The sequence below is a fragment of the Manis pentadactyla genome, chromosome 15 (genome assembly GCF_030020395.1).
Source record: "Manis pentadactyla isolate mManPen7 chromosome 15, mManPen7.hap1, whole genome shotgun sequence".
NCBI lineage: Eukaryota > Metazoa > Chordata > Mammalia > Pholidota > Manidae > Manis > Manis pentadactyla.
The window spans coordinates 11183240-11198835 of NC_080033.1; the positions used below are offsets into that span (position 1 = coordinate 11183240).

Consider the following 15596-nt stretch of genomic DNA (forward strand, 5'->3'; position numbering starts at 1 on the left):
GAAGGTAAAGGTTGTGAGGGCCTGACGACAGAGAAACAGAAAGACCAAGGCTGAGAAAAAGCAGCCAGAGAGATAACAAACAGATCTGCAAGAGATGCTGGCCCTTTACAAACACGGAGCTGTAAGCAAGGAGAAAGCAAGGGACACAGAGACTGAGAAATAACAGTTACTAATCCTTACCTAGTGGTTCCTGTGCACACTTCTAAATGCCTCCTTTAAATCTCCCTGTGAGGCAAAGGGATTTTATTATACATTTTCACAGATGAGCAAACTGATGCCCAGAGAGGTGAGGTGACTTGTCCAAGATCACACAGTCAGAAGTGGACGGAGCTGGAATCAGAATGCAGTCTGGTCCAAACACAGCTCCTCTCAATCTCACAAGTCAGAAACACAGAGGAAAGCACAGAGATACAGACTCTGAGAAATGGGGAGAAAGACAAGAATCAGAAATGACCAAATATGGAGAGGAAGGGCAAAGAATGGAGGAAGCAAGGAACTGGAAGACCTGACAAATGGAAACTCCCCATTTGTCACCCCTCTCATTAGATGTTGCTTTGCCTTGCAATTCTTCCCTTTGGGGTGGGGACAGCAGTCCCGGGCTTGGGGCCTCCCAACCTGGGAATGGACTTGACACTCTGACATTCTGCTGACAGTAGCTTTCCTCAATGAACAGCATCCCAAAATTCATTGAGCCTGAGTCAGGCAGAGTGTGATGGCCCCCCAGCCATGGGTGGAGGTGGCCTGGGAGGCCCTACCCTGGATGGGGTCTCCCCAGGGCCAACCAGAAGCTGGGACATGCTCTGCTGAGCATGGGGCCAGCCAGGGTGAGGCTTATAGGCGGTCCCACCATGCAGCGTCAGCTCCTTAATCCCCACGCTGTTACCACCACAGGCCAACCACAAAGTCTGCCCCAGGGCCCAGCCAGGGACACAGAGGCAGAGGGAGAGAGGGAGAAACTCAGAGGTCCTGAGAAAGATGGAGACATCAAAGAAAAACACATGGAAATCCTGAAAAAGAGACAGATGGAAATGGAGAGAGACAGAGTGAGCCAGACAGAGAAGATAGAGATATGGAGAAATAGGGAGAGTCAGGGACGTCCAGAGAGAAGGAAGACAGGGAGATTCTAAAACAGAGATTAAAAAGTAAGAGATGAAGAGAGATCTGAGAGAAAAAGAAAAAGTGAACTAGACACAGAGCTTCAAGAGATGAGACACACAGAAAGGAGGAGAGGCAGTCACAGGATCTAGCAAAAGATGGAGACTGAGAGAGTCTCAGCTAGAGAGAGACAGAAAGACATATCACAATATAGAGAGTCATGTGTGCATTCATTCAACAAACATTTACCTAGTACCTAGTGTGCTGAGCACTGTTTTAGGCACTGGGGGTACGGAAGTGAACAAGACAAAATGCTTGCCTTGGAAAGACAGGGCCTGGCCCAGTAGGGTGGGGTGGCAGCTACATGCTCACTGCTGAGTTAGTGCCTGAGAGCCAGGGCCCCACCCACAAGCCCTGCCACCCCAGGTTCCTGCACAAAGAAGGGCTGACAGGTAGGGAGACCCACGATCAGACATACAGAGACAGAGGCCAGCAGGCAGGCAAGGAAGCATAGACAGAGACTAAGGTCAAGCTGGGAGAAGTAGAAAAAGACAGACATCCTGAAAAGAGAAAGAAAACGGACATGAACCAAAGCCGATGTGGAGAGTAAACAGGGATAGACAGAGAGAGAGAGATGAGCAGAATCAGAGAAACACAGGCAGAGACTGAGACACTGAGATGAAGCAAACATAGACAGACACAAGAGACATGCCCAGAGACAAGCCCAGTCCTACACTCTTCATGCCGCCCCCCCGCCCCCCAGCCTCTGAAGGTCCAGTCCTTGGCTAGGCACCTGGTGGAAGGCTGGATCCAGCAGGACAGGGGCAGTGGGAAGGTGGGCCACATTCCTGAACAGTTGGCTCCAAGCACTGACTTGGCCACATCCTCTACCAGCCTGCACCCCCAGGGGCTGCCGGAGTGAAACTAAGTTTGGCTGCCATCATGGCCTGGCCTCGGCTGGAGGGCCCAGTGCGCCTGGGGGACTGGAGACCAGGTGTTGAGAAGTATGTGCACAGGACATTTGGAGGCATCTGGGAGCCAGAGCATTGGGAATAGAGATGGCAGAGTTCAGGGCAGGGCACAAGCATGAAGGAGATACAAGGGGTCAACATGTGGAAAGCACCCAAGAGTTATAAGGCTAGGCACAGGAATGCCAGCTGATGGGCACCAGGAGGCAAGGGAACTCAAGTGAGCATCCAGGAGACAGGTACAGCATACAAGGATCCAAGAGCAATGGGCATGGAGGTGACAAGGGCTCAGATACAAGCCCCTAGCTATCAAAGGCACAGGGCACATGAGTGCCAGGCTAATGGGAATGTCAGCAGGGGTGTTTTTAGAAGCATATTTAGAAGTCGGGAGTTCATTTAGGAATCAGAAGTACAGGATACAGTGTTTTTGGGTCTTGGGCCCAGACAGAGGTGGCCCGGGGAATTCAGAGATGCACACCTACAGGCCAAATAGGATGGATCCAAAGGTGCTAGGGATCCAGGAAGGGTGCACCTGTGGGCCAGGTATATCGACCTGGAAGTGATGGTGCATGGAAGTTGCCAAATGGGACAGTCTGAGGCGGGCACAAAAGAGATCAGGCAGAGCCAGGCACAACCGGGAATGGGCTGAGAGGCGGGGTGGAGACCTTGGATTAGGGAATCTAAGGAAGGTGCAACCTACAGACTCCAATCCCGCCCACTCTGGTCTCTGCCTCTGCCTGCCTCTACTCCACCCAAGACCCCAAGGAGATAAAATAGAACTGAAGGGCACGGGCCTGGAAGATGGACGGCATGGTGATCCCGGGCCTCACAGCCTTGCTGTGGTTATTCGTTCTGCTGGCGCTAGCCAGGTGGAGCTGGGGCACCAGGCAAACTCAGAGGGAGGGGGCCTTACCCCTGGGGCCCACGCCACTCCCGCTGCTGGGGAACCTGCTGCAGCTGGTGCCCCGACGCCTGGATCGCACACTCATGGAGGTAGCCCTGTCAGGGGGTGGGGAAACAGAATTCTGATTTCCTGAAAGTTGGTATGGGAGCTGGTTCTCTGAATGAGGTCAGAGCTAAGGGCTCGGACTGGCCAGATCATGAGGAAGGTTTAGGGGTCTGGAGTCCCGCGTCTGAAAAGAAGGAGCCTGCGGGCGTGGAAGGTTGAGGGCCAGGACATCTGGCTGTGAGAGAAGGAGGAGCCTGAAGTGGGAAGTCAGGTCTGGGAGGGGAGCTGAGAGGTGTGTTCTCCGGGCTTGAGGCAAGGAGTCGGGTACTGAGGGCCCAGACGCCCAGTTCTGAGGGGTGCAGAAGGCTGGGGACCTGGACTTCCACATTTGAGGGAAGAGAGAGCTGGGGGCTTGACTCGTGGGTCAGAGGTACAATGAGGCTGGGGACCTGGACTCCTGGGCCTGGAATGCGAGGTTGAGACTGGGATACCTGGGTGTGAAGCTGAGGGAGGTGGCATGGGGGTCTCGGTGCAGGAGCGGGTCAGAATCCCCAACCCGGACCCGCTGAGCACTGGCTCCGCGCAGCTGTCTGCCCGCTGGGGCCCGGTGTTTACAGTGCGACTGGGCCCGCGCCCTGCAGTGGTGCTGTGCGGCTACGCCGCACTGCGGGACGCGTTAGTGCTGCAAGCGGACGCCTTCTCCGGCCGCGGGGCCATGGCAGTCTTCGAACGCTTCACGCGCGGAAACGGTGAGGCCCGGGCGGCGGGAGTGCGGGCCAAGACAGTCTGGGATAAAAGGTTGGGGCGGGGCCTAATAGAAGAGCAGCGCTAAGGAGGGCACACGGCGAGCGGGGGCGGAGCTAAGGTGTAGGGGCTGAATGCAAAGGACAGCTTCCTCACGCAGCCAATAGGAGAGCCTAAGAGTCAAAGCCAAAGAGCCAGCGGTGGGCAGGGATCCGGACCAGCAGAAGGACCCCTGTGTAGATAGATGGGGCCGAGGCGGCTGGCGTGGCGACTAAGAGATCTGGAAATAAGCAGACCGAAGGGTTGCAAGGAAGTCCAGGCCACGACTCTGGCCTGCCCCCTCCTCTGTTCCGCCGTAGGTATCGTTTTTTCCAACGGGCAGCGCTGGAGGACGCTGCGCAATTTTACACTTGGGGCGCTCAAGGAGTTCGGGTTGGGGTCGCGGACCATCGAGGGGCGCATCCTAGAGGAGGCGGCTTGTCTGCTTGGAGAATTGCAAGCCACTGTTGGTGAGGCCTAGTCGGGAAAGTGAGGGACTTCGCGTGGGTGTAACCAATGGACTAGAAAGGGCCGCGGTAACGATGGATGGGACGAAGCCATGTTATCTGGGTGCCAAGCGTTATGACCTTGTCCTGTTCCACTCCCAGGAGCCCCGTTCGACCCCCGGCAACTACTAGATAATGCTGTATCTAATGTTATCTGTTCTGTGGTCTTTGGGAACCGCTATGGCTATGACGACCCGGAGTTCCTGAGGCTCCTAGACCTCTTCAGTGACAACTTCCGCATCATGAGTTCCAGGTGGGGCGAGGTGAGAGGGCCGGCTCTGGCCTCTCCCTTGTGTGCCCTGTGCTAAACCCTGGGTATGTAGACCTACCTACATTAAATCACTGGAAGAGTCTAGAATCTTGGAAGAGTCCTAGAACTTGTAACATCAGTCTTGGTGCAGTCTCCCTGTTGGATAACTAGTAGTCTTGTTCAAATGCCTACTGAAATCCTGTCCCCACAGATGTACAACATTTTCCCCTCCCTCCTGAACTGGATCCCTGGCCCACATCATCGAATCTTCCAAAACTTTGAGGAGCTTCGTATCTTCATTTCTGAGCAAATCCAGAGGCACCGGCAGACTCGGCAACCTGGGGAGCCCCGTGATTTCATCGATTGCTTCCTGGATCAGATGGATAAGGTGCAGGCCCCAGCTGCCCTGAACTCTATCCATGTCTCTCACTAGTAGGTACCTGGCATGCAGCAGCATCCTTCTCTATCGCAGGAACAGAAGAATCCAGAGAGCCATTTCCAGGAGGAGACATTGGTGATGACTACACACAACCTTTTCTTCGGTGGCACCGAGACCACCAGCATCACCCTGCGCTCTGGGCTCCTCATTCTGCTTAAGTACCCAGAGGTCACAGGTCTGTAAGCTAGAAAGCCAAGGATGAAGGGGGGCTGTGGCTTGGATATGGCTAGGGACTGTGGCATGTACAAGTCACACTTTCCACCTGCCCCAGCCAAGATGCAGGCTGAGCTGGATGCCGTGGTAGGTCGGATGCGCACTCCAAGCCTGGCGGACCGTGAGCACTTGCCCTACACCAACGCTGTGCTGCATGAGCTCCAGCGCTTCATCAGCGTGCTGCCACTAGGGCTGCCTCGTGCCCTCACCCACAACACCCACCTGCACGGCCACTTTCTGCCCAAGGTGCCCACCAAAACTGGGGATTCTGCATGGGGGCTGATTAACAAAGATCAGCAGCCACATGGGCATGCACAGGAGTAGCCCTGGGAGCAAGAAAAGCCTACTAGTTTTTAAACAGGGTTTTAGATGGCGGAAAGGCAATTGCTTAGTAAGTCTCGGGTAACCCTTGTGCATTCCCCAAGGGCACCTTTGTGATTCCTCTGCTTGTGTCTGCACACCGGGACCCCAGCCAATTCAAGGACCCAGACTGCTTCAACCCCACCAACTTCCTGGATGACAAGGGCAAGTTCCAGAGCAATGATGCCTTCATGCCCTTTGCCCCAGGTTAGGGCCAGGCAGGGAGGAGACCAGCCTCAACAAGCCCTAGGGTGCATGGAGTTCTCACCCTGTGTCCCTGTGTCCCTAGGAAAGCGGATGTGCCTGGGTGCAGGCCTGGCACGATCAGAGATCTTCCTCTTCTTCACAACCATCCTTCAACGGTTCTGTCTGCTCCCTGTGGGGAGCCCTGCCAACATCGACCTCACCCCACAATGCACTGGCCTGGGCAACGTGCCCCCAGCCTTCCAGCTCCGCCTGGTGGCCCGCTGAGGTCAGGCTCACCTACCCTCTGCTCACTGGCTCTCAAACCTCCCTACCCTTTTGGTCATTAAAGGCCCTAAATTGCAGAAAAAGCATGCTCCTTACCAAAAAGAGCATCAAGTGTGTGCAGCTCTGAGGTAAACTTTTATTTCTTTCTTGGCTGACAGGACTTTCACACCCATGCTCCTACCTGCACCTTTTATCCTACCAAAGCAGTGGCATTCTAGTCCAAAAGGTGCCATGGTCCAAGGGTTTGGGGAGTCACTTCACATTCCAGGCTGGAGAAGTCGGGGGGGGCGGGCTTGGGAATTATCCCCCACACACAAACCTTTCCCAGCAAGAGGCCATGACTCACCCCAACCCCAAATCCTGCATCCTGGTGGGAGGTGGCAGTGCCTCCTTCCAGCTTTCCACACCTGTAAGGGGCATGACCAGACAGGGCAGGACACAGGCCCCAAGCTCCAGTAATGGTAGCCCCACTACTGGCCCCTGCCTGTGTCACAGCCCTGGCCTCCATCACAGGGCAGCAGAGGTCTCTCCTCCTCCTTGGTCCTCAGCAACGGACAGAGCCCTCCACACCAGGCAGGAGAGGACAGAGGCAAAGCTGGAAGCAGCGGCGGTGGCAGGGAAGGAGCAGGCACCAAGAATGGTGGGCTGCTGGCTCAGCAGCACAGGGCCGGGGGCACTCCAGCAGTCAGGGCAAGCTGCCTGTCCACGCAGCTCAGGGCCGGCCACTAGGTGGGTGTAGTTGGCTGTGATACAGGAACTTGAACACCTTTCTGTCCTGATGCTGGTGGTGAGAAGGGGACAGGAGACAGTGAATCATCAGGGAAGGGACAAAGAGACCAAGGAAAACCTGGGACGATGGGGGAGAGGACCAGAGGAGACCGGGCTCATGCTGGGGATACCAGAAGAGTGGGCTTTCCAGGGAAGGTGATCAGATGGGAAGAAGAATGAGTAGTCAGAAGCCTAGTGAGTACATGGAATAGGAAGGAGCTGAAGGAGGGGATGCCACTTAGGAAGCAGATACCTAGCTGATACTTGTCTTTGGCTGCTGCGCGCTCCTTGGCATCAAAATACCAGACAGTGATGGCATACCTGGGAACCAGAGCAGCCCCAGAAGGCAGTCAGAGATGACTTTTCCTCATTTGCAGTCACCATACCCAAATTGAAACTACAGTCCACCCTTCTGAGCCTGGTTCTGTTCCCATCTAGACCTCCTCTCAGCACTTCATCACTCCCTAGTCACTCCAGGGACTTGGTAAGACTTTGGGGGCACCAGGGGAGCACCTGGGCACATTCCCAGAAACATGGGTCATACCTGGTGGCATATGCTGGTTTCACCTCATGGGGGTTCCGCCGGTCAGACCAGAAAATGAGCAGCCGGTCAAAGAGTGGCTCGATGTTGGCTACCACAGGGCGGCCCTCAGGAAAGATCTGCAGCAGGCCACCGTGCACCTGAGGGCAGGCCAGAGGGTGGGGGTGGGGGGTGGGGGGTGCTGCTCCTGCCTGGAACCTCCACGTTGCACGGTCCACCCCCAGGAGCCCACCAGGGGGCGCAGCAGCTGCACACAACTCCCTCCCACCCCTGAGGGTCTTAAAATGAACAGCAGCCCAGAGTCTGCATCACCATGGAGATGGGAAGGAAGCTACTAAAGACCACGGGAAGTGGGGGAGGAGTGTTCATTAGGCCTGAGGCTGGGCGGACAGCACCATCCCCGCAAGTGACCAGTTAGCTGGAGAAGAGGTGCCATTTCCCAGGAAGAGCCAGCCAGCATACTGCACCACCCCACTGTAGGTTGCAAAGAGGAATGGGAAAATGCTAGTAAGTGGAAAACAGTGGATGCAGCTGTCCCCACCAGCCCCACACCCTACCTTGACATCCCAGTTCTGATTCAGGTAATAGATACAGGTGATGCAGCGCCCATCGCCGTGGGGATTATCCACATGCCTCACGTACCCCAGCCCGTTGCCTGGGTAACACGCCACCATGGCCTGGCAGAGACGGATGCAGGTGGGTTTACTGGGGCTAGGCAGGGACATTTGGGGAAGCAACCAACACCTCCTCCTTTTCACCCCTCCCTGCCCCTTGTCTCTCCCCTGACTCGAATGTCCTGGGCTCCAAGGCTTCCAGTGCCCAGCCTTTCTCCTTTTCAGTCAAGCCCCCATCCACCAGAAACCTCAGCTGCGAGAGCTCAAGAACCCCACTCCCCGTGCTCACATGGGGACCTGGCACCCAGATGGGGCACAATAAGTGAACTGGGGGTTTGAATTTTTACAGATAACCCAATCCCACCTGAGGCATTTCAGTAGAATAAAAGAAATCTCAGTGTTTTCTGGTATGTGGGGATGTGGCCCACAGCCCTACACGAGGGTCTTGACCCTCGGCTGCTAGGTGGAATCACTTGGGACACTGATGCCCTCAGTTGGAGCCTGAAATTTTGAACACCCCACCCTGCCACCCCCACCCCAGTAATTCTAATATATGCAGCAATGTTGAGAACCGCTGCCCGTGACTATAGAGAACTCCCCCTGACAAACGAATGACCTATTTCCTACATATCTGACAAGGTACCAAAACCTACAGTGTGACTAGAAAACCTGGGATCTAATCCCAATTCCAAGGCTATCTTGCTGCTTGCTGAGTAGCCCTGGACAGAAAAGTCCTATCAAATGACTAGGCCTCAACTGCCTCATCTGTACAATAGGCTAATAAACAACTTTCTATCTTCAGCAGTAACATTAAGCCCCCCTGAAAACATAACTCTGGAGGTTCTTGACCCCCCCCCCCACATCTAAAAAGGCTCATTCCAGATCTTGGCTTCTGTGTGTACAGTCTAGCCACAGGGTTCTCACCTCCTCTCCCTAACAGCTGCTGTTCCCTAGGTCCTGGCCAGCCCTGACCATGCTGAGGCCTGGGCCCCAGCCACTCCTGCAGACCTAACTCCCAGGTCCAGTCACAGGGCTGCCACCCCAGCTGTGATGCTGGGCAGGTGACTTCCCTGTCTTGGGTTCCTCATCTATGAACTGGGGCTCACAGCCACTCCACAGGTCACTGTGGGAACTGGACAAGACATGAACGTTTGGGAAGCCACCCAGCATGGTGCCTGCCACATGACAGAGAAACTAAGAACAGGCTGAAATGACATTAATAAAAAAAAAAAAAAGTCCCTGTCTATCCTCTGATCAAAGCCACTGGAGGGCTGGATGAGGCAAAGAGGGGAACACTGTCATGAGGACCCTGCAGTTCCTCCCACCACCTGTCTTGACTCCTCAGTCCACACTGGGACTGCCACTCCCCACCAACGCGGCTACACCTGCAGGCCACAGCCCTGAGACAACATCCCTGACCTAGAGGACTGGCATCTGCTGTCAAAACAGAAGGATATCCAGCACTCACTCCCTCAGCCTTCACACACCAAGTTATTCCCAGGGCTCACTGCAGGTGAATGGTAAAGTGCCCTGCATTAAGCACCTGCCCTGGGAAAGGGACCAGGAGGACTGCCACCGGATATGGCTAACCCAGCAGCGCAAAGCCTCCGCTTCTCTTCAGCAGCACAGGGAAAGACCCTGGCCCCAAGCCGCAGGTTCAGCAGAACCTTCTCTGCACTGCTTGCTCCCTGCAGACAGCTCAGAGCTCCGAGCAACCACCCCACTGAGAGGTGGCCCAGGTGGCCTGGACTCAGTGAGTCACTGATCAGGGACAGGCGAGCCCTCCAGTTAGAATCCAAGCAGATTTTGCTGGTTCTGCTGGTGGGAAAGGAAGTGCTGCAGCCTCTTTCCCTACAATCCAACCCCACAGCAGCCAGAGACCCTTTTCTGGAGCTCTTCATTGCTCAAATCCTTTCAAGCCCCCCACTGACCACAACATCCAATGCCATCAGCCTCATTTACTATCCCCATCACTCCAGCCTAGAGCCTCCTGACTGTTCTCTGACCAGGCCAAGCTCACCCCCAGGCCTCTGCACCTGCCTGGAATACTCTTCGCCCTGGTCCTCCCTGTTATTTAGATCTCCAGTCAAGGGCCACCATAGGTACTCCAGCTGAAGGCACCTGGGCTGATGTTCCATCCACCCCTCTCAATGTGAAGTCTACTCAGGTACTTGTTTACCTAGTTTTGTCCGAAAGGAAGCCCCAGAGGAGCTCCTGGGGCCAAGCTTGTCTCCCTAGTGCCCAGGCAGTAGCTGCTGACTGAAGGCACTCTTTTCAGTCTCAGGGCATCCACTCTGTCCTACCAGTGCACCCTCACACAGGGTCACCCCCCATGCAGGCAGAACACCCTCTGGAGTCTGGAATGTAATGACTCTTGTGTAAGAAGGCTGGGCACAGAAACAGGCCCTTTAAGGTTCCCACACACACACGTTAGTTGGCGGAGGGGCAGCATCCTCTGAACTCAGAGAAGCATCTATTTCCTGCAACCACAAAAGAACAGGACAATAAGCAGAGAGATATGGAAACTTGTTTCTCACTCTCTCATCTCAGGAAAGGGGAAGTTGATCAGAGCCAGGAGACTAAAGAGTTAAACGCTATTGGTGACAATGTGCCAACAATTACTTACACAAACACCACCACCACTACCCCACTAAGTCAGAAGCCAGGGAGTGAGCCAATGACAGCAGGCCCCACCTCCAAGCTACTCTTAAAGGGGTAAACCAAACCAGCCAGGCTCTCCCTGGGGTCCCCTATGGTAGTCCTTGAGGCAAGGGGAAGTCATCTCTCTCACCTGCAGGTCAACTGGGCAGAGGGACTAAGGAGAGCAGGGAACACAGGAGCTGCACTCAGAACAAACTGAGAGGCAGGTTGCTGTCAGCCCCAGCCACACTTAGGATCTGTGCCCCTCCCCAACACCACGTGACCACACACCTCAGCAACCCACACAGTCCTACTCCAGAGCCCAGAGAGGGGGCCAAGATGTTGCCCTTTGAAGGCAGGGAAGCCTGGAGTTGCTGTCTCACTGGGGCAGGGGAGGGTCTGAGAGGAACTTCAGTGATTGGGCTGGCTCCTCTCCTCCCTCCTCTATCCAGCCTGGCGTGTTCTTGCCTCCCAGGGCAATAAGGGTTACCCCAGGGCTAAATAAGTCCCAACACACACAGAAACAGACACAGACACACACACACACACACACACACACCATCCACACACCATCCTAGAACACACACACACACACACACACACACCATCCACACACCATCCTAGAACACACACACACACACACCATCCACACACCATCCTAGAACACACACACACACACACACACACACACACTCACCATCCACACACCATCCTAGCACACACACACACACACCATCCACACACCATCCTAGAACACATACACACACACACACACACACACACACTCACTCACCATCCACACACCATCCTAGCACACACACACACACACCATCCACACACCATTCTAGCCCAGGCCCTGGCCCCAACTACATCCAAAGGAGCAGAGACCTGCTCCCTCTACCCACCCGATCCTCCTACAATGCTTTTCCTATCCTGTGAATGAGCAAACTGAGGCTCAGAAGTGTCCTGCCCTAGACACCTGGTTCTTGTGGTCTCCCCCAGCCTCCTTCCCTGGAGGGTAGGTGACCTTGGGGTGAAGGTGCTGAGCACCCTGTGAGCAGGGAGACTCCCACTGATCTCTCCAGCCTGTGCAGGAGCCAGGCTGGGGAAGGGCTGCCCCCAGCTATCAAGTAACAGGAGGGAGAGGGAAGTAGGACAAGTTCCAGCTGGAGTGGGGAGAACACTGGTCTCGGCCCCAGGGGAGCCCTGGTCCCTGAGCCAGCTCCAGCCTCACAGTGGAGCTGCAGAGGCAGAACCCATCATGAGATCTTGAGAGGAGAGGAATGTCAAGAGCACAGCCTCATGCTCACAGGGCAGAAGGCAGCCCCTGCCATCAGCCAAGCATCACCAGTGTTATGCAGAGGATACTCCCTGCAGGGCCTTGGCCAAATGACACTAAGCCTTGGACTCAAGGCCAGCCACTCACACTCCTTCATAAGGAGTATCATCCTGGCAACAGGCCAGAAAGGCCCTATGGATCAGTGTCTTGTGCAGGGCTCCTGAATGGGCAGCTGGAGGCCAAGGAGGCCTCCCTGATGACTCTCCATAAACCCCAATCAAATGAACAAGTTCTTAAAAAGAGGCTCTGTGGTTTTTGGCAGACTCTCAAAAAGGCCCAGATTCCAAGAAAAAATTAGGAACCACTATTCTCAAACAAGCAAAAAGGACGAGAAAGGACACAAAAGCAGGGGAACATGGGAACAGACCCAAACCAGACAGGGATGAAGTTATGGACAAGGCAGAAAGGATAAGGGATACGGACTAAAACGGGGAGGGATGGGAAACATGGGGGTCAGGACCTCCACCTGGCCAGCACACAGCCACCAGTGTCACTCCCAGAAAGGTGTCCTTGACACCGATGCAACTGTACAGTGTATGGAGCACAATGCAGCACTGCACCAGACACAGCAGGCAGCACCTCCTCCCTCAGACTGGCACTAGCCTCACCACTGCTATCCTCCCCACTCAGTCTCTTGGTTCTCCTAAGAATGGACTAGACAGGCCAGCAGACAGAAATGAATGAAAGGAAAAGGGAATAGAGAAGAACTAATAGACAGGTGCAAGTGGTCAGATGGAAGAAAAACTATGTGCCAGTCAACACTGACATTCTTGGTCTGGGACTCATGAACAGACATCAGAGGGCTGTGAACCCCAGCATGGCCTATGCACAGGTGTGGGGCTATGAATCGCTGTACCTCAACTCAGGTTTTTCTAAAGATCCCTGGCAAAGTCAAGAACCACTAGGGCTACAGGCTAAACCCCTGGTTTACAGGTGCACAAACGAAGGCCCACAGGAAGAAACTATAGACTCCCTGAATCACCACAGGGAGTGAGACACAAAGCAAATTTCAGCACTCCCTTCCCTGGAGCTGTCTAAACCCTGCTGTGACCCCAGAAGCCTGTCTTCAAAACCACTGGTGCCCAGAGTATTAGCCATCCAACAACTGCTAGGCAGCCCTTCCACACAGTCCCAAGCCTTACCTTGGTGCGCCCATTGATGACATAGCCACCCAGTCGCCCAGCACAGTGCCGGATTACAGCGTCTACGTGGGCCATGAGGACCCCAATGCTTCGGCAGCCTGGCTCGTGTCCTTCCACCCAGGCAATCTGGTCCCCTCGGATGCTGCGCGGCGGGATGGCCCGCTGGCTCACTAGCTGCCCATCACGCAGGAGACCATCCCGCTTCAGGACCTCCACCTCGGCCAGCACGCAGCTGCCCAGTGCCGCCCCGAGGAAGCTGTCCTTGACGCAGATGCCATAGTACCGCATGCAGGGCACAATATAGTCCAGGGCCAAGCGCTCAGGTGCAGCAGGCAGCACCTCCTCCCTCGGCCCAGCACTGGCCTCGCCACTGCCACTGCTGCAGGCCAGGCCACCCTTGCCCTCCCCCTCCGCCTCCTGGTTCTCCTGCCCAGCCCAGGGCCGCTTGCTGGATGTGGGGGCATCCCCACCATCTTCTGCCCATTTCCGTTTGGGGGCCTCAGGTTGGGCACCCTGGGCTGCCAGTCGCTGGCACCCCTTGGTGACCAGCGCCGCGGCACCCTCACTCTGCAGCGGCCGCAGCTCACCACCATCCTGCCCACCGAAGCCCTCCCGCAGGGGGCTAGCTGTGGTGGAAGTGGCTGTGGCTCTGGGGGTCCCACTCCCTGCCGAGGCCTCACCAGGTGCTCCTGGACCATGGTAAGAGGGTAGAAGAGGACAGGGCAGGTAACTCTCCACCCCCATCCTGACCCGGCCAGGCTCCAAGGGCTCTGGCACAGAAACCGGCAACTGAGGGAGAGCCTGACTCAGGGGCTGCGGCTGGCACGGGCTGTCCATGGCAGCAGCGTCTTCATCCCCCGGGCATGGAGGGCACGGCCCGGGCCCATGGTGCCACCCTCCTCCACCTCCTCCTCCTCCACTGGATGCAGCCCGGGGCCGGGGCGGCTGGGCCTGGTGTGGGGCAGGGTGAGGCAGGGCAGGCAGGCAGCAGAGGCTCTTCTCGTGCCCTGGGGGTTCTCGCTGGTCCCCAAGTCCTTTGCTGCCCCTAGGGGCTTGGGAAGGGACCCGTCAGGGTGGCTAGAGGGAGAGAGAGGAAAAAGGATGAGAGAGAAGGTAGAGGCAGGTGGGCTGGAGAAAGGGTTGTGGGGTGCAAGGGATAGCAGAGAGGACAACCGATCTGGCTACAAAGACACGCAAAATCTGAATACAAGTAGGGGAGAAAAACGTGGGAATTTGTGGAATAACAAGACGCAGTGAGGGGTCAGCTGAGGAGTGAGGCTGGTAGACGACCCAATGACAGAGGACCGCGGCGGGGGCAAAGGGACAGCATGCGTGGATAGAGACACAGAAAACAGACTAGATCAGGGGAGAAAGAGAGGACCTGAAGTAGAAACGGGACAGTGAAGTGGAGAGTAAAAGTGCTGGAACCGGGGTTGAGCCTGGGGACGCCACAGAGACGCAAAGGGAATTGGGGGGCCCGCAGACGAAAGTGGGGAGTCCAGAGACAAAGAGAAGGGGGGGACCCAAACACAGAAAAACGGACGGGAGGTGGGAGGGGCGGGCCTCACACAGCCGGACCGACGGAGTGGAAGGGTCAAGCAGAGCCCCACCGGAGGAAGCCAGTCGGGGGCCGACACACACCCAGACGGAAGGGAGGTCCTAAGACAGACCGACGGAAGGGAGCCGCGGGAGGAGGGACCAAGGGGACAGAAGGAAGGGCGGAGGAGGGTTCAAGCACTCCGGGACAGGACGACGGGAAAAAGCGCCCCCTCCCAAACCGCTTCTGTGCGGGCCCGAGGACCCTCGCGGCGCCGCAGGCGACGGAGGCAGGGCCCAGCGGCCGCTGGGGCCCCGTGCGCCTCCCCACCCCACTCCCGGCTCTCCCCCCCAGCCAACGGCCGGCATCCAACATGCCGGCGCGCCTTCCCTCCCCCACGCCCTACCCCCACCCGGGGTCGCCACGCTCCGTCACGGCGGGTCGGGCGCCTGCTCCCCGCCCCCCGCCCCCCGCCCAGCTCCCTCCGACTCCCCAACGCTCCCCGGCTCGAGCGCCTTCTTTTTCCCTCTCTCTTCCCTCCCCGCTCCCTCCTCACCCAGCTCTTTCCTCCGGCCTCGGCGCCGCCGTTTGTGCCAGCCGCCCTGCGCCGCACAGCGCGCCATACCCCGCCCCCACCACCCGCGACGCTCCGCCCCCGCCTCGCCCGGTGGGCACGTGACCGCGCCCGCGGAGAAGACGGCACGTGCGCAGGCGCGAGCCGAGAGGGGCGGGGCGAGGGAGTTCAAAACAGCCCCGATAGAAAGGGGAAGTGGGTCGGTAGCCGGCGCGAGGTTATTTGCATTCCCCGCTCCGCCCCTTTTGCGGGAGGAAAGCAGTTAGGACAGGCTGACTCTGGGAGTTTCTGCGTGTATTACGCCGAGCGAGGGACGGAAAGGTATGCAAATAAGTATATTTACATGGGCAGCCCCACCCCCTCGAAGCCCAAAACGCCGTGGAACAAGGGTAGGCAGGGTCAGGGAG

The 15596-nt window shown here is 56.7% G+C and overlaps 2 protein-coding genes across 5 annotated transcripts; one reads left to right on the forward strand and one right to left on the reverse strand.

The window, feature by feature from the left end:
- Positions 1-3: 3 nt before the first annotated feature.
- Positions 4-6105, forward strand: LOC118918039 (cytochrome P450 2F2-like). 4 transcript variants are annotated; one of them, XM_036896427.2, is made up of 9 exons: positions 4-3056; positions 3599-3761; positions 4116-4265; positions 4404-4564; positions 4763-4939; positions 5024-5165; positions 5262-5449; positions 5629-5770; positions 5853-6105. In XM_036896427.2, exons 1-9 carry the CDS (start codon positions 2865-2867, stop codon positions 6032-6034), a joined length of 1497 nt encoding a protein of 498 aa, XP_036752322.2. In that variant the 5' UTR covers positions 4-2864; the 3' UTR covers positions 6035-6105. The 4 variants fall into 4 exon arrangements, with proteins under 4 accessions (XP_036752322.2, XP_057349242.1, XP_057349241.1 ...); XM_057493259.1 differs by having other exon boundaries at positions 5629-5728; XM_057493258.1 differs by having other exon boundaries at positions 5030-5165.
- Positions 6106-6150: 45 nt separating this feature from the next.
- Positions 6151-15324, reverse strand: EGLN2 (egl-9 family hypoxia inducible factor 2). Its single transcript, XM_036896433.2, has 6 exons — positions 15172-15324; positions 13079-14155; positions 7901-8020; positions 7347-7483; positions 7056-7123; positions 6151-6815 (listed from the first exon to the last, which is right to left on the reverse strand). The coding sequence occupies exons 2-6, from the start codon at positions 13913-13915 to the stop codon at positions 6760-6762; spliced, it is 1218 nt and encodes a 405-aa protein (XP_036752328.1). The 5' UTR covers positions 13916-14155; positions 15172-15324; the 3' UTR covers positions 6151-6759.
- Positions 15325-15596: the final 272 nt, after the last annotated feature.